At 42.8% G+C, this 16,675-nt stretch overlaps 2 protein-coding genes across 5 annotated transcripts; one reads left to right on the plus strand and one right to left on the minus strand.

Moving 5' to 3' along the window:
* Positions 1-187: 187 nt before the first annotated feature.
* On the minus strand, positions 188-6,158 carry LOC137892501 (nucleolin-like). 3 transcript variants are annotated; one of them, XM_068737687.1, is made up of 16 exons: positions 6,054-6,158; positions 5,371-5,446; positions 5,222-5,272; positions 5,012-5,137; positions 4,629-4,736; positions 4,422-4,550; positions 3,381-3,452; positions 3,159-3,282; positions 2,841-2,998; positions 2,417-2,546; positions 2,062-2,207; positions 1,823-1,949; positions 1,589-1,722; positions 1,333-1,459; positions 1,045-1,235; positions 188-543 (listed from the first exon to the last, which is right to left on the minus strand). In XM_068737687.1, the coding sequence occupies exons 1-16, from the start codon at positions 6,066-6,068 to the stop codon at positions 482-484; spliced, it is 1,776 nt and encodes a 591-aa protein (XP_068593788.1). In that variant the 5' UTR covers positions 6,069-6,158; the 3' UTR covers positions 188-481. The 3 variants fall into 3 exon arrangements, with proteins under 3 accessions (XP_068593788.1, XP_068593787.1, XP_068593786.1); XM_068737686.1 differs by having other exon boundaries at positions 2,417-2,543; positions 5,222-5,275; XM_068737685.1 differs by having other exon boundaries at positions 5,222-5,275.
* A 55-nt stretch (positions 6,159-6,213) lies between these two features.
* Positions 6,214-15,096, plus strand: gk5 (glycerol kinase 5). Of its 2 annotated transcripts, none has more exons than XM_068737688.1 (17): positions 6,214-6,301; positions 7,413-7,725; positions 7,895-7,988; positions 8,610-8,685; positions 8,809-8,902; positions 9,023-9,154; positions 9,231-9,306; positions 9,632-9,693; positions 9,778-9,851; positions 10,557-10,617; positions 10,990-11,116; positions 11,196-11,300; positions 11,494-11,588; positions 12,005-12,108; positions 12,205-12,264; positions 12,615-12,748; positions 13,421-15,096. In XM_068737688.1, the coding sequence occupies exons 2-17, from the start codon at positions 7,600-7,602 to the stop codon at positions 13,591-13,593; spliced, it is 1,593 nt and encodes a 530-aa protein (XP_068593789.1). In that variant the 5' UTR covers positions 6,214-6,301; positions 7,413-7,599; the 3' UTR covers positions 13,594-15,096. The 2 variants fall into 2 exon arrangements, with proteins under 2 accessions (XP_068593789.1, XP_068593790.1); XM_068737689.1 differs by lacking the exon at positions 6,214-6,301 and adding an exon at positions 6,313-6,531.
* The last annotated feature ends 1,579 nt before the right edge of the window (positions 15,097-16,675 follow it).

The following is a 16,675-nucleotide window of genomic DNA, read 5'->3' on the forward strand; positions in this document are numbered from 1 at the left end:
CTCTCTCTCCACGCAATAGATGCATTATTTAGTCATTAATGATGCATCTACGGCATGTTAATGCGGTGATCTTATTGCACGTCAGTGGCAGAGAAGAACTCGTCTGTGACTTGGCTGAGATTTCTTTGGAAAACCTTCTGGGTCTTCGTCACAGATGTTAGGAACAAAAACTCAAAAGACACAGATGGAGTGGTTTTAAAATGTATTTGTCTTCACATTAGGATCATATCTTTATCAAGTTTACATGAAAAAAAACAAAAAAAACGACAATGTGAAAACATGTCAAGAGATGTTTCATGTTTTCATGACAGTTATGAAGTTAAAAAGGGAACAAAACAAGAAGTCACGTGTCCTGCCATCGGGTAGACTGACGTTACTGTTGCACATTCAACCTTGAGTTCGAACACGTTTCCAGATTGTCGTACGTTTTAAAAAGAAAAAAAACAGAAAAATATCTACATGATAACTTTTCTCATGCAAGTCAGCCTTTAATTTCCACTTCTTTAACAGCAACCTGCGGTTTGGCAGCTCGACGTCTCCTGCCTGGAATAAATAAATAAATCAAAAGTTTTACTTTTACTCAAAAAAAACCCCATCAAAACAAACCATCAAGGACTAAAGTAAGACAGTAAAGAAAAGGCGGAGATTAATTGACCTTTTGTCGTTTATGGAAAATGCAAAATAAATACCCAGATAAAACCGGCTCTCCCTGTAACAAACGGATTTGAGCAAAAATATCAGCTGAATATTGCAAAAACATCAAATGCAAGGATGCTAAAATATGGATACAAAATATTCTAAAACAAGCCGCGAGAGAATAGAGGGAATGCATTTATTAAAAGATGAATTAACCGATTGTTGTAGGCCACAAGTGGGCGGCGCAGCAAGCCGTAAACACTTTGAATTCTCCACTGTGTTAGCCACTGTGTCTGTAATGTGTGTCAATTAGTTCAGGGCAGAAGGCAAAATGTGGTTTTATCAGAGCAGTGAGAGAAAACTAAAATACAACCGTGAGACTTTGATACACTAAACTCCAAGTGTTACCTTTTCTTTTGCGTCCTTCGCCTTTGCCCGCCTCCTGGCCCGCAGGCTGTCCGTCAGCCGTCTGCGGAGCCTCTGCAGCCCTGGGTTTGGCGAACGCCACGGTCACTTTGCTGCCGTCGATCTCGCAGTCCTCCATGGCTTCTTTGGCGGCTTTGCAGTCGTCCTCGCTCTCGAACTCCACGAAGCCAAACCTGAGGAGCGCGTTGACGCGACACGAGTCAGCGGAAAAAAGCACGACGCGACGATTGCAATTGTGACGACGACGAGATAACTTGTAGGGCTACCCACATTCTGGAACCTCCTGTATTTGCATCCACAGTGACTCGTGCACCGACAGCTCCTTCAAAGGCACTTTTCAGAGTGTCTGCGGTCGTCTTCTTGGCGAGGCCCATCACAATCAGTGTTTTGGATTGGACTAAAGAAAGAAAAAAAAAAAAAAAAAAGGTTGGTTTTCATTACTTATGAATACAAAACTGACTTTTTGAAACGCTTGAATTGTACGTTTTGCTATTGAATACGAGACCAACGTGAAAATCCCACACACCTTTGTCCTGCTCCGACTGTGCTTGCGTTTTGCAGAACTCCACTCTGGTAACCCTTTTGTTGAATTTTATGTTTTGGGACGACTGCAGGGCCTTTTCAGCATCTGCCACAGCCGCAAACTCGACAAACGCAAACCTGCAGAGGATTACAGATGTTTCTCGAGAACATTTGAAAACGCTCTTCATTGGGGGGAAAAAAAAAGAAAAGAAGAAAAGACCAGTGTACATGTTCTTACCCCTTTGATTTGCCTTCGCATTTAGGTACGCTGACACTAACGGCTGTCTGAAAGACTTTCTTCAGGTTTCCTTCTTTCACATTGAAAGGCAAATTGCTCACATATAAGGTTTTACTTGGAGTGGGCGCTGTGAGAAAGAGGAGAGAGCTTTTGTAAACACAGGTAACTCGCTACATCCAGATTGAATCGACTGAATAGCTGCAGTGTGAGGTCCTCCTTCTAAACGCTCGGTGATTCACCTTCTTCTTTAGCGTCGATGACTTTAGGCACATTCGTTTTTTCGACGGCGTCCACAATCAAAATCCGGCCTTGAATCTCCACTCCTTGTTTCTGTTGCCGGACATCATCAGCAATCATTTTATTTTCAAACTCCACAAAGGCAAGGCTGTTGAAAAAAAGAAGGAAATTCCATGTAGTATTAATTATAAATACCCAGTAAACGCATGCTTTGATTTTTAGATTATCATCATAACCGTTGCATTCCTAAAGACAATACTTTTAAAACTAACTGAATCTTTTTGCACACCTATGTATAGTGAGGAAGTGGACCTTAACGAAGGTGTTTTTTTTTTTTGTTTTTTTTAAACCTCTCACCCTTTCTTTGGGCCTTCAGTCCCACCAGGGAACCGAACATCCACGGCCTTTTGGAAGACTTTCAGAAGGTCTTCTTTGGTGGCGTTGAACGGGACGTTCTTCAGACACAAACATTTCTCATCTTTGGCTGCTGAACGCAGCACAGTACTCAAGTTAGACATGGAATCTTCACCACCCTCCACGGACAATAATATGTTTTATATTAATCGTTTTACATCCCCAGATCATTACACCATAAATCCATTATTCTAGCAGTTCATGAAAGACAATCTAAACTGACATGTAACTTAGTTTTATAGACTAAACGATGGATTTCCTTCTTGTGGATCTAACACATGGTACAAGCTGCACCGTTATCTAATATGGAAAGTTACATAGAAGTTGAATAAGTGTGTGATGAAACGACTAGATTCAGTCGAGTTACCTTTTTTGCTTTTTGACGGCGTTTTCTTCTGAACCGTCTCCTCACTTTTCACCTTTGCTTTGGCGATGTTCAACGGCTTATCGTGGATCATTTTTCCGTTTAACGTCAAACCTTTGGTCAAGTCCATCTCTGAGGCCAAATCTACATGTGCATGTTTCCTACAACAGCAGAACACGACAGGGTTTATTTCATCGCTTCAAGCAGCAGCAATAGTACTTTGAAATGGACGAGACAAACGACATCTAAAGCGCCCACTGGAGGGTTTCCTGCCTAAAAAAAAGGGAGCCGACGGTAAAACATGTTCAACGGCACGCTCACCTGGACCGGTGTAGTCTGATGCCTTGAACCAGGAGGCTTTGTGTCATGAAGTAATTTGCTAACGAATCTTTGACTTCGTTGAATGTTTTGGAGTTGTTCAGGTTGCCGACGTAAAGACAATATCCTACGACGGAAACAAGAGAGTGAAATGTGTGAGGGCCAGAGGACGAGGCACCGTGCAGGACGAAGCATTCAGCGCTCCGCCTCATTCAGAGTTCATACCGTCATTGATGCTCTTGGTTTTCTTTGCCGGGGAGGTCTCAACAGAAGAGGGGGCCTTCCGTTTCCCTTTCACTGCAACAGAATAAAAAATGGTTATAACTACGTCATGACTAACTGAAGGAGGCGTCCCTGACCTGCTGAATGGGGCAAAAGTGCTGCGTTGAATTTATAACAAGACCAAACGAGCGCATCGTTGTGAAATGAAATGCGGAACAATAATCGTTTTAGCTTGATAATAACCCCGTTTCCATAATTGTTGGAAGTAGGGCTGCAACAACGAATCGATTATTAAAAGCGTTTGGCAACGGATTTCATTATCGATTCGTTGCGTCGCGCGATTATTACGCCACTCAATAAGTCGCGGAGATGTTTGAGTAAAAAAAAAAAAAAAAGTTGAGTTGAGCGCAGAGCAGAGCGGAGGTTGAGGAAAGACCATCGGAGAGACCTGTAACGTCGTTCTGAAACACACGGCGGAGGAAGAGAAATCAGTACGACCTGAGTCATCCAAGGTGTGGCAGCATTTCACACTAAATACATCGAAAAAGTGTGTTAATAGCAAAATATGCAAAAGCAACGTGGCACTACAGCGATGATTCAGCACCTAAAACGTCCCTCCAGTAGCTCTCCTGGTGCCGCTGTTTACTCGTTATCCAGCTTGACAAGCATGACAAGTTAGCGTTAGCTCGTTAATAACGGTAGTAAAGCAGGGGTGGAATAGTTTGCGAGACTAAAGACACGTTTTTATTCACTCGCCTTTTCCCCGCCGATTCATCGATTAATCGAAAAAACAATCGACAGATTAATCGATTGTTAAAATAATCGTTAGATGCAGCCCCAGCTGGAAGCCAAAATTGTGATTGAAAATAAAATGTGATTTAAAATCGCCCAAGCCCTAAGATGAAAGACACATTTCCCGAGTATATGTTGATAAAACACACCCTGCTGATTTGAATGAATGCTCAGAGTTTCATTGCTAAGAACGTTTACGTAACTCAGCTGTTTTATCATCGACTCCTCATGAACTCTTGGCGCCATCCTTACCTGCCGTCTTCTTCGTCTGTTCACCTCCATCGGTTTCCTTTTTAACCCCGTCGCTCTCTCCCTCCTCGTTCTTCTCCAGGGTTACGGTTACGGCGGCTGTACTTCCAGCGACGATGTCCATCTGAGATTCTGAAGAGGAAGCTCCGTTACCGACGCCACTCTCACTCTCGCTCTCGCACTTTTGTGCGGTGTCATTTTTTGCAGTACCTCCAGATTCCTGCACCTCTTCCTTCATCTCCGTCTCGGCACTCTCAGCGGGAGCGTCCTCCGCTGAGACGACTGCGTCAGCCGAAGAGATGGTCGGAGTTGGTTTTTCTGGCAAAAAAAAAAAAAAAACAGTCATGATTTGATTTAAAAGACAGTGAAAACCAGTTGTGCAGCTTCCATTGAAGCCTGAAGAGGGCGAGTGTTTCACTGTTGAGCCACTTAAATGACAAGACGCATACCATTTGATTAGAAGAGATTTATTTGCTAACGATTAAAGACTAACATAGCACCTGAAAAATGAATGATGCATATTTGTCAGTGGAGGACTAATATCATCTTAAGGTTATGCAATAGTAACTTTTGATTGTTGTAAACACCCTTACCACTGTCCATCATCTGATCACTTGCATTAGTTCTCTTTTCTGGATCGTCAACGTCTCCTTCCTCGCAGGACACAGTCACAGTGGGCGTACTTCCTTTTACTTCAATGACGGTGTCCATCTGGTGATCTAAAGATGCAGCTTTGTCACTGGCACAGCTCATGCACTTTTAAAATCAGACATCTTGTGTAAAGCATTTGTCTTGTACAGTACCTTGTTCAGCTTGGTCCTCTTTAGGAGCACCCTCCTCTGCTCCAGCCTGTCCTTCTGAAACAGCAATGCATTGAATTATATACTGTCATCGACATTATTGAGTCCAAACAGTCATATTTACTGTAATTGTTTTTGAAGAAATGACTTGCCAGTTTTGACATTGTCCGCGTCTTCGACATCTTCACCCGTGTCCACTTTGCTTTGTCTTATACTACGTCTTGCAGCCTGAAAAAGACACAAACACATTAATCAAATAAGGACACTGAGTGTTTTTGTGGGCACGCCTAACACCAAAAATGTCCAATACTGATTAATTTGTCAATTAGTTTTTTTTAAGATTACATCACCACTATGCCTTAAAGTAATGGAATATGAAAATAACCAAGACCAAGGGCCCAAAGGGATGTCTTCCTAACAGACCCCCTCACATCAAATTATAGTGAATGTAAGCAGCAAATCCTCACAATTCACAGGCCTGAACCAGTGAAAGTCTTTTATTATCCCGTGGTAACTACTTCAAACTTATCAAAATGGATGTAAACCAATGTTAGCTTCTGTCAATCGACTAATTCTAACACATTCTACAGCCATACTCGAGCGTTAAATGTAATAATGTTACTGTGACGATGTACCCACTTAAAAACATACAGACACGTGCTTGTAACGTTTGGCACAACTGTTCATAACCAGTGTGTCACCCGCTGAGCTAACCAACTGTTAGCTTGTTAGTTTGTGGATGTCGCTATCGATAACAACGTGTTTAGCGTGGGAAAAAAAATTATACTCGGTGCAAGTTGGAGCCTGGTTAATATAAAAGTAAAGTAATACTTACGTTTGCCTTCGCCATTGTTTTTGTTACAACGCCACGAGATCGCAAGCGTCGTAGCAGAAAATACACGTGTGTTGAGCTCAAAACATCCGCATGAGGCCGGTTTGCTCCATGCAGTCCGCATGCGTGCAGTGTACTACGGGTGCCCACAGGGATTTCAGCTCTACGCGATTCACCAACAACTTTCGGAATCTCCCCCCGAACAGAGTGACACCACAGTGTACGGGATCACTGCTATGAGCACATTTATGGTAAATATTTGGGTAGCAGGTGAATACCGTTAAGAGAGAAAAGGCATATTAAGGAATGTTTCTCTTAGCAGCTAACGGCTACTTGTTTATTTTGTCACCGCTAGCTAAGTAGCGAATTAGCTTAAACCAACTCATGAGTTGGTCAACTCCCACATCAGCTATGTAAGACTTGAATTGTCATCCAATGACGAAAGACCAAATACAATATTCGAATAACAAACTACAACAAGGTATGTACTGTTCTTCTCTTTTGCTATACACGCGTGAAGTGCACGCGTCCCCAATCTTACAGTGTGAGTAAAAGGATAAGAAGAAGAAGAAGAGATTATATACCTCGTTGTGACTTTGTGTTTACGACACTGTAGTATAGTCTTTCGTACTTGAGAAAATAAAGGCATATCACATCTGTGGGGTGTAGCTTGCAAACCGAAACATATCTGTAAGAAATTATTGTCACAACTGCCACGCCCAAAAGGGCATCATCTACGAGTATATTACGTTTTGGTAGCACATTACAACAGCGATACACGTTTTATAAGTTATCGTAGTTACTTGAGAAGTACTGCAGGATGTCATTGTTGCCAACTGGCTCCGTTTACCAGTAGGGTACTGTACCCATGCAAGTACCCAGTACTTTCAAAATATTTACAGTATAAGTTATTTATCCTTTCCTCTAGAATACCAGTAGGTATTCAGTACTTATTAAATACTAACAGCATAAGTAATATCGTCTTTACCGTAAAACATAGTGTACGTACGCAATACTTACAAAAATAATTACAGTATATTTTATTTGTTCTTTTCTCTAAAATTCCCAATTTGTACTCCCTTGTTCCACTGTACCTACATTTTAAGTATCTATAGGAACTGGTAAGAATGCATATGCACTGATTCATATAACAATAGTACACTGTGAGTTAAGGGGAATTACACAGTAAGTGCCAGGTAGTTATACTGTAAGTCGCAGGCTTTATTATGTTACCCTTCTTTTATACCTGTTAAATGAGCGTTGTTGAAGGGAGCCTGAGATCTAAGATGTCCATTGCCAACACTGCTTCTCTGTAATTGTTGTAAAGGAACACGTTGAACATGAAACTTGTAATTCAAACAGGTAGAACTGGATCTGGATAAAGAATCCGTGGTACAAAGGTTACGCTGCGGCCTCGGCACGCCAACTCATTCTATGCAGATAAGGTATCGATTCAGCTCACCCATTCAGGCTGTAAACAAGGCCAATACGAGCTGACCATGGAGGTCGTGGGACTGATTTGAGGACTAGTAGGACATACGTCTCTACGATGGGAAGTCAGAGGAACGGTTTCAAGACGGAACGCTTCATTTTGTCAGTGGATGTTGGGACAACGACAATCAGATGTCACGTCTACGACAAGGAGGCGAGCGTCCGAGGATCGTGCTCCGCCAAGGTATTCTTCGCCCCCTCGCCGTCCATTTGGCTTTACATTTTCTCAAGTGCATCAAGCCCGCTTTCATCCTTGTCTTTATGCAACACACACACACACACACACACACACACACAAACTAGATTATTTTGAGGCTAATCTTTTCATTTCTTATTCTGGTGATACTCTCCAGGTTGTTCCCTTGTATCCAGAAGTAGGATATGTGGAGATGGACCCAGATGCAATTTGGGAAGGTTTTATCAATGTGGTCAAAGGAGCTGTGCAAGGTACGATTTGGAACATTCCCTGTTGCTCCAACTATAGCAGGAAGTCATAGGGATGTGAGTCATAGACGCACCCTTTGACAAAATTTACGCAATTCCTGTTAAAATGTCTGTTTCTGTATCATTTTCAAAGTGAAGGAATACAGTTGAAGACCGACTAACTTACAGTTCTTTAGGTTTAATCCAATAACCAGCCCAGCGCTGCAATGATTAACACCATTACTAGGTGCAACATACTAGTATTTTGTTTTACGTTTGATTTAAAACGGTTCTTATTTTCAAGGCTGTATCCTGTGCTGTTGTTTTATTGGACTACATTCTTTTGACATGGAAAAGGCTGTTTTGTCCACTTTGATATCCTGTTATAGGAAGAAAAAAAAAAAACACCTTTCCATGCAAATTTGAACAGTTGACCAGACTGAAATGATTATATCTTACATTGTCAGTGAAAGTCTGTTGAACTCTGTTCTCACATATCAAACCCAGGATACTACGTTGATTTACACCGGACTTCTGTCTCTGCCCTTAAAAAGCACACAGTAATGCTAATGTGTGAGCGCCTATTTCAAAAATCTCGTCCCGTTTCTCACCATATCCATTTTAATGTGTGCGCGCATGATATAGATGCAGAAATACAAATGCGTCAGATAGACGCCTTGGGCATCTCCACTCAACGAGGCACCTTCACAACATGGGACAGGTACAAATTTCCTTTAACAAAATATCGGACTTGTAGGAGAGCTGCTGTAGCACACATTTTTAACCTGCCTTCATCATGCATTATCTAAGGTTCATTTTTACTTCCTCTCTTTCACCTTGACAGGAGAACTGGGGTTCCTTTCCATAACTTCATCAGCTGGCAGGATCAGAGGGCTGCAGAACTGGTGAAATCCTGGAACAGATCCTGCACGATGAAAGTGAGTCTTTTAACCGCTTTGCATCTCTGCCTGCCAAGTACTTTTAGTGAATACGATCATTGCCGAAGATCAAGACCCTTCGTTCAATGCGGCTTTTGATTGTATTCGTGACAACTGCAGGCCGTCCACGGCATGATGAAGGTGCTCTACTTCCTGACCAGGCAGAAGCGGGCGCTCGCAGCGAGCATTATTGTCTTCTCCAATCAACATGTCACCTTCCGCCTCGCCTGGGTCCTAACACACTACAAACAGGTGTGTATCGAATTTAAACCAGTTAACTGACAGAAACTCACACGGAGAGCCTCGTCATGTTTCTGTCTTCTTCCAGGTTCGTCAAGCAGCGGCGGAAGGCGACTGCTGCTTTGGAACAATAGACACCTGGCTCCTGTTCAAACTCACGAAAGGTGGGTGTGGCATCTTTAATGTGAAGCTCACGGGAACGCCGTCTTCCCTACGAGCATAATGTCATTTGAGAACGGTACAGTAATATAGCATTTGTCCAGTGGATTGCATTTCACATTGTCTAACAGGATTTTAAGACTTCGACAGAATGTTCTTTGTGTTCCCAATCCTGTTGCATCACTGATTGGCTGAAATGTTTTAGCTAGCTCCTGTGGGAGAGGAGGGGTTGGAAAAACGACTGGGAGCTCATACAAGGCTTTTTTTTTTTTACCTTTTGGAAAAGGGGATTTTGTGAAATATTCATTTGTGTCGCTGCATGTGTTTTAGGGCAGGTCCATGCGACAGACTACTCCAACGCCAGTTCAACGGGACTTTTCGACTCATACCAGGTCTGCTGTATGTCGTGTTTATTTACTGTTCATTTCTGTTTTTGGTGTACGGTTGTTTTTGTCATTTTCACTTTCTTTTCACAGATGTGCTGGAGTGGCTTTCTCAGCTTTCTTGTTTCTCTGCCTCTCTCTATTTTCCCCAAAGTAGAAAATACAGAGTGAGTCAACTTCTATAAACTCCATCAAGCCCTTGAATCCTGCCTTAGCCAGTACAAGTCTTTTAATATAACTGCATACATTTTATAATGTTTTCGACTTGTTACCAAGATGTCAGAAGTGATACTCCACTTTAAAGCTAGCGTTGGTAATCTTGAGAAGCTCCAAAAGTTCCTAAATCTATCAAGGAAAGTAGACAACACTGACATCCTGTCCCTACAGGCCTCCCTCCAAAGCCACTCCTCCAAAATGATCATTATAAACGTTCATTTTGTGGAGCAGAATTTAGTTTTTTTTGGCCTGTTTTCTAGTTCTTTTAATCAGCTTTTTACTGAAATACTGTAAACATCTACCTCTTCAAGCCTCCAAACTAAATCATTCTTCAGATGAACCGCTCATGACGATACTTATTGCTTTGTATTTAGCGGTCACAACTTACTTAAGTGAATGTAAACTCATGTTTAAGTCATATGAAGTCATATGAAATAAGCTGCTTCAAAAACATGTCTGATTACGGACGTGTCAGATTTATTCACGCCGTTGAAAAACTCTGATAAAAAAAACAAAACACATTTCTGTCCGCATTACATCACAAAAAAATCACTCATGCATATTATTATTTCTGGGTGTGATATGTTATTTGTAATGATTTTGTAATGAGTGTGACATGATGCATTGTCTCTGGTCTCTCCCTCATAATGCACCAGCCATAACTTTGGTTCCACACACCCGTCCGTCTTCGGAGTGTCCATTCCCATCATGTCAGTGGTGAGTTGTCGAGGTCTGTGGCGTCACGCACTCCGTTATCTTTGTGATTATGACTAATCACATTGGTTACAACCCTTTTTGATTCTATTTATGAGTGTCCACGTTGATGTCACCGTCGTTATGTTGTAAATTGAGCCGAGATATTTAGTTAATCATCGGCAACGGAACGTGTGGCGGGAGGATGATGTAACAGGAAGTGGAGTTCATGCTGGAGAGATGCCCTGCTTTGAATAAAAAAAGTTATTCTTCCTCTTGTCAAACTTGGATCGCCCCTTATTACATCTGTGCTTTAGACATCTTCGGTGTTGCTCAGACGAGATTTTGTTGTCACAAAAATACAACCGGCCTCCTCTGTCCTCCCTTTTGCCATAGATGGCGGACCAGCAGGCAGCCATGTTCGGAGAGTGCTGCTTCGACGTCGGCGACGTCAAGATCACGATGGGAACGGGCACCTTCATGGACATCAACACCGGGAGCCGACCGCATACGTCCGTAGCAGGTGAAGCGAAAATACACCAGGCGATGAGATGATTCCATGCCGATGTGTCCATACAAGCCAATGTTTCTTCTCTGTGTAGGTCTGTATCCTCTGGTGGGTTGGAAGATCGGCTCGGAGGTGGTGTATCTGGCGGAGGGCAATGCGGCGGACACCGGCACCGCAATCAAATGGGCTCAGGAGCTCGGTGAGCGACGAGCAGCACTGTTATTTACAAGGAGCTGTAAAGGCCGGTAGTTGAAGGGCTTCATGAAGTTGTATCAGAAACTCAATGCTGGGAGCGGTTAAGGTTGTCTATCATGTTTCAGAGGGCGTGTGTGAAGCCCGTGTGTGTGTGTGTGTGTGTGTGTGTGTGTGTGTGTGTGTGTGTGTTCTTGCAGATCTCTTCTCTGACGTCCAGGAGACCAGCGACATGGCTTACAGTGTCAGCGACTCGGACGGAGTGTGTTTTGTCCCGTCCTTCAGTGGCCTGCAGGTAGATGTGTACGACGTCAGTCCACCTGTGTCAACGAAAAACATCTGTTTGTATGCAGATGTGTGGACAATCATATATATGTGTATTCACTTTAGCACATAGAACCAATACAGGCATGGATTTACTTTTTACTTTTTTGTAGTTGGTCTCTGTGTAACATGATCATGTGTCTCTTTTTTTTTTTTTTTTTCTCTGCCCTCCATTGTGAACTGGCCTTTGTAAGTGTGTGCCCTGAATGTTTGTGGTTTACATGCATGCGGATATGATATCTAATGTTTTCTAGTGATTGAGCTACACACAGTATACCTGTACAATAGTATAGCTGTGCTCTTGCTGACCCGAAGCTGTTGAGTTACACTTGAGGACCCTTTCAGACATTATTAAGACGTTTGTGTATCTACTTTATTTAACCGAAGGCTCCTCATAATGACCCCAAAGCTTGTGCCTCCCTCATGGGCCTCAAACCCTCCACCACTAAAAGTCATCTGGTCCGAGCCATTCTGGAGTCCGTCGCCTTTAGGTGAGTCATTTTTTCGAGTGTTTTCTGTTTGTTCGCCTTCTTTGCTCATCCATGCCAACTGATGTTGTCTCCTTGTGCGCCTCTCATTCTCTGCAGCACCAAGCAGCTGTATGAGATAATGCTGAGAGAAACTTGCATTCCCATCACAAAGATCAGGTGCAGTTTCCTCATCCGCTGGTGTGAATTAAAGAGTGTGTGATTGGAGTAATGTGCGCTTGCTGTAGAAAGACTCAACACTGGCATTCAGCTCTCGTAGTTGGCCTCGCGGCTCCTTTGATGTTTTCAGCTTACGGTGCAATATGTGATTTTAGGATTTGGATTTCCGCCAGCAGGTTGGACCTAACAGAGTGTACTCTTTAGTGCCCGGCCTCTACTAATGCGGTTCAGCTGTTATTGGCAATGCATTACGGGGATGGATATTTCTCTGATACTGTTACAGTTAAGTGAGTTGCAGTTTAATTGAGTGCACTCATCTTTCTTTCTTTCTTTCTTTCTTTCCGTCTCAGGGTGGACGGCGGTGTTTCCGCCAACGACTTTGTCATGCAGCTGACTGCAGACCTGTTCGGCAGAAAGGTAGCGAGACCCCAACACCACGAAATGTCGTGTTTAGGGGCTGCTTTTCTCGCTGGACTTGGAATCGGTACGCGGACGACAACTTGCGCATGAAATGTACATTACGGCCTTTTATTGCTTTATGCCGTGTGTCTCAGAGAAGCTGCTCGGCGCAAGAACTAAGGGAAGCAGCTCTGTCGAGCAGCGGCTCTTTGTCTTTCTCTAAAAATATCACGACCGCTTGATCGTGACGTTGAGTTGCATTGAAAAGTTAGGATCAAAAGCGCTATTTTTACATCTGGCACTGGCAGAAGAAGCCAACTGAAATGATGCTGTTCGTTATGTAACCTGTTCTCCTCTTTAATTATTCACATTATGTAATTAGGTTGTTATACGTTAGTCAGTGCTTAATCGAATCAAAACACACGGGGATGAATTTGTTCTTGTTGTTTTATAACGGGCCAGAAGCAGGTGGTGCTGATGGCTGAATAATAATGTGAATCATGTGAGGAAACATTAGTTCTGAGTGGATCAGTAGACCAAAAGTGTTGAGCGATATGTAAACAAAAAAAAATCTGCACCACTTTTGTGTTCGTGTGCAATGGACTCATTTTCACCCCTCACCGTGTCACATTCTGAATTCACAGGACTTCTCGTGTTACACGTGGGTCATTGTAAAGGGTTTGCGTTCATGTTGTTTACCTAAGTGTCCGTCGTCGTCGTCCCCCCCCCCCCCCTCTGTCCTCCACTGTCACTGCAGGCTTCTGGAGGACCAGGGAAGAGCTGAAGAAGCTGCAGAGCACCAACAAGACGTTTTTGCCCCGAGGAGCACCACCCAAGGGCGGTGCTTGCAGCCCGAGTCGGGAATACATCCCCGTCCTGCACAGCTGGGAGAGAGCTCTCCGGCGCTCCATGAATTGGTACAAGCCTTGAGACCGGACCTAGGTCTGACGGAGACGTGACTTTTTGGTCCATGTGAAAAGCAGGCGGCCTGTTTTGCACAAAATAACTCTTCAACAGCCATCAACCTTCCTCTAAAGCAATTTAAGGGTACATCTTAACTGGTACCTAAATGCCTTGGTGATGGTGACTTCACCGCCTTGAATTGTTGTCCACACACACACCTACAGACTACCTTTTTACTTGATTTCTTCATGCCATAGCGTCCTCGTCCTTCCTTCAATCCACACCTCAAGCCACCGGTGCCTCTTCTTATTACAGTTGTTTTCGTCCAGCTGGGATAATATTTGTACGCGTTTCCCACACGGGGGCGCTAATGACTGGCTTTGCAGCTGTTTAATTTGAAGAACCGCCATAGCAACCGCATGCCACATGATAACTGATCCACTGTTAGGAAAAAAAAAAAAAAGAGTTAGAGAGCTCTCTAAACAGGAAGCAGAATTCCAACTTAAAAAGGTTAGTGTTTGTCTTTTTAGCATAGTTGTTTCTTCTTAAATTAACAGTATTTTCTCTTTGTTATTTCAAGGAAATGTTGGTCCTCTAGAGGAAACATACAGTCACACGTGTTGCCTTTTGGAAATCTGGAGCAGCTTCATTTTTATAATCATATATTCTAGCTGCAGGCTACACAGCCCTTATCCTCGAACCGAATACAATCTTTAAATGTGACGCTGTTGTTTAAATGTGACTGGAACATAAACTAATCTGTGTCAGGGAATCCTACTTGATTTTAGTGTCTTAGCACCTTTCCTCGCGTAGAGAAGTGTGTTTGTTTAAGTCGACTGTGAGAGGGATTTGTTCAGGTATGTGGGGATTTGAAGATTAAGATAGCTGTCGTATGGTTTGTGTCCGCTTACACATGAATTACTAATTTTGCAATGACGCATGTTCTGTTCAGATCAAGTTGATCCGGGATAATAATAAATTTAAAAAAATGTACTGAACTGGCATAAAACACATGAAAATATGTATTTCTTTTCAATCCATGTTTTGTAATCATCATTTCAGTTCTGAGTTTGTTAATTGAATTGTTCGATAGTGCACAGCCTTGTTTATGTCATATGATTATGTTTTGACTCAAGTCTTTTTACGTGACCTGATGAACTCATGATGACAAAGTTACAAATTGTAATCATAAAATGCAAACAAATTACTAAAAAAACAACAACATAAAAACTGACTCTTATTCTAGATGTATTGTACTTGCTGGGCATTGTTAAATGTTTTGTTTTTTTTGCCTTTCCCAATACTGTAATATCTTTTGTCTGTTATGCAACGTGAGCCTATGCATAATGCAAAAAAATTAACACCTCAGATCGACATTCCGTTTCCAACACTCGTACTTCATTCAGTTGTTGAATGGCAGATGTCGCCTCCAAGCTGCTTGGGACATAACAAATGATACGTTTGTGTGATCAAAGATTTTGTTACGAAATGTCAAGTATTTTGTATGATGTTGAAGAGCAACTATTAAAAAAAAAAAAAAGAAAAAAAACCTAAATGATCAGCAGTCTCTTGTGGTGATTTCTAGTGACTTTGACTCTCAGCTACAGAAGGTTTCACCGTCATGGTGAGTGAACAGATGCTGCCATAAGGGTTTGTTTTGTTTTTTTAGCTCCACATGGACTCTGGGGAAATGCTGTTGTCTTGTCCCTATGGGGAATTATCAGGAAACACGGGGCTGTTGGATTTGAGTGTAGGGATGGCTCCCCATTGATGTGACCAACCTCACTGTGAGGGGTTGCTATGGTAGCTTGCGGATGGAGTGACTGAGAACAAATGGGGTGTGTTTTCCTGCTCATGGTGCTGGTATGGTGAAGGGGGCGCTAATTGAGTGCACAGAAAAGGGGGTTTTCCCTAAACAATGGGAGGATTGTGTGCTGGTAGGAGGAAGAGCAGACGTTTTGTGTACATCACACAGATCCGTACTGTATAGCCTTTTCGGCATCAAACCCCACTTCCTGCGTCCCCCAAAACACGTCCTCCAGTCTACATGTCAATCGCAGCTTTCTCACTCAAACACGGGCACTTTCTTTGCCAGTGGGGTTTGGCTTGCAGTGGGATGACTTCGCAGAGAAAAATGTGTTAGAGTGAGTGAGACTGACAGGACTAGCCCATGAATCAGTGCTGCCGGCTTTCACACTAATCAGTAGAGTGTGTGTGTGTGTGTGTGTGTGTGTGCGCGCGTGCTGGTTTTGTGCTTGGTACCGCATTGTATGAGTTGTAGTGGACTCTGCCTTGCAACAAATTCAATCTGACAGCAGGAACTGGATGCAATGCGACCACTACTCCAGTCCCCCTCCCCCACACGAGCTGAACCCTGCATCGAGGGTCATTATATAACTGCCTCTTCTCTTTCCTCAATCTCTTTTGAGACACTGTGATTGTTCGCTGGAGGGCCGAGGTTGGAAGTTAAGCTTTTGTCTTACTTTTTTTTTTTTTTGCTGTCAGCGTCTCGAGTCGGTCCCCCTGCTGCCTGAGCGCCTAACTCATTCTCTCTCACTTCAGTTCATTTCGGTCATTGGCACAATCTGCATCATGTGTACAAACGGGCAAAGCAGAGACTAGGATATACACACATGACTAAATATATAAGTGTTGTGCAGTTGAAGCTTATTAATTAAATATGAATATGAAGAAATGATGTAATAACATAGCATCCTTGCCTTACCCTCGAGGATAAAATGTTAACTGTGACACATCTGTCTGTTTACAGACACGCAGCCTCTCTCTCTCTCTCTCTCTCTCTCTCTCTCTCTCGCTCTCTCGCTCTCTCTCTCCCCCTTGCGCGCGCGCACACACACGTTCCAGTAATGCTCAATTGCCATAGCAACAAGGATTGGCAAATGCTCCAAATATCTATGCTCAACCAGTCAGTCACAAATGGCATCCTCATGCGGATCACTGGCATATATATATATATATATATATATATATATATATATATATATATATATATATATATATATAAATAACAGCATTTTGTGTGTGTGTGTGTGTGTGTGTGTGTGTGTGTGTGTGTGTGTGTGTGTGTGTGTGTGTGTGTGTGAACCAG

The sequence above is a fragment of the Cebidichthys violaceus genome, unplaced genomic scaffold, assembly GCF_023349555.1.
Source record: "Cebidichthys violaceus isolate CVI_PGR_0920_01 unplaced genomic scaffold, fCebVio1.0.p SCAF_8, whole genome shotgun sequence".
In the NCBI taxonomy this organism is placed as follows: Eukaryota; Metazoa; Chordata; class Actinopteri; order Perciformes; family Stichaeidae; genus Cebidichthys; species Cebidichthys violaceus.

Bases quoted from the DNA above. Each gene is read 5' to 3' on its own strand.
- LOC137892501 (XM_068737685.1), bottom strand. The intron at 4,737-5,011 runs GTAAGGGTGTTT...TTTTTTTGCCAG, and splicing joins TGATCAGATGATGGACAGTG to AAAAACCAACTCCGACCATC. The intron at 1,460-1,588 runs GTGTGTGGGATT...TTCTTTCTTTAG, and splicing joins ACAGTCGGAGCAGGACAAAG to TCCAATCCAAAACACTGATT.
- gk5 (XM_068737688.1), top strand. From the start codon at position 7,600: ATGGGAAGTCAGAGGAACGGTTTCAAGACGGAACGCTTCATTTTGTCA. The intron at 8,686-8,808 runs GTACAAATTTCC...TCACCTTGACAG, and splicing joins ACCTTCACAACATGGGACAG to GAGAACTGGGGTTCCTTTCC. The intron at 11,117-11,195 runs GTGAAGCGAAAA...TTCTCTGTGTAG, and splicing joins ACCGCATACGTCCGTAGCAG to GTCTGTATCCTCTGGTGGGT.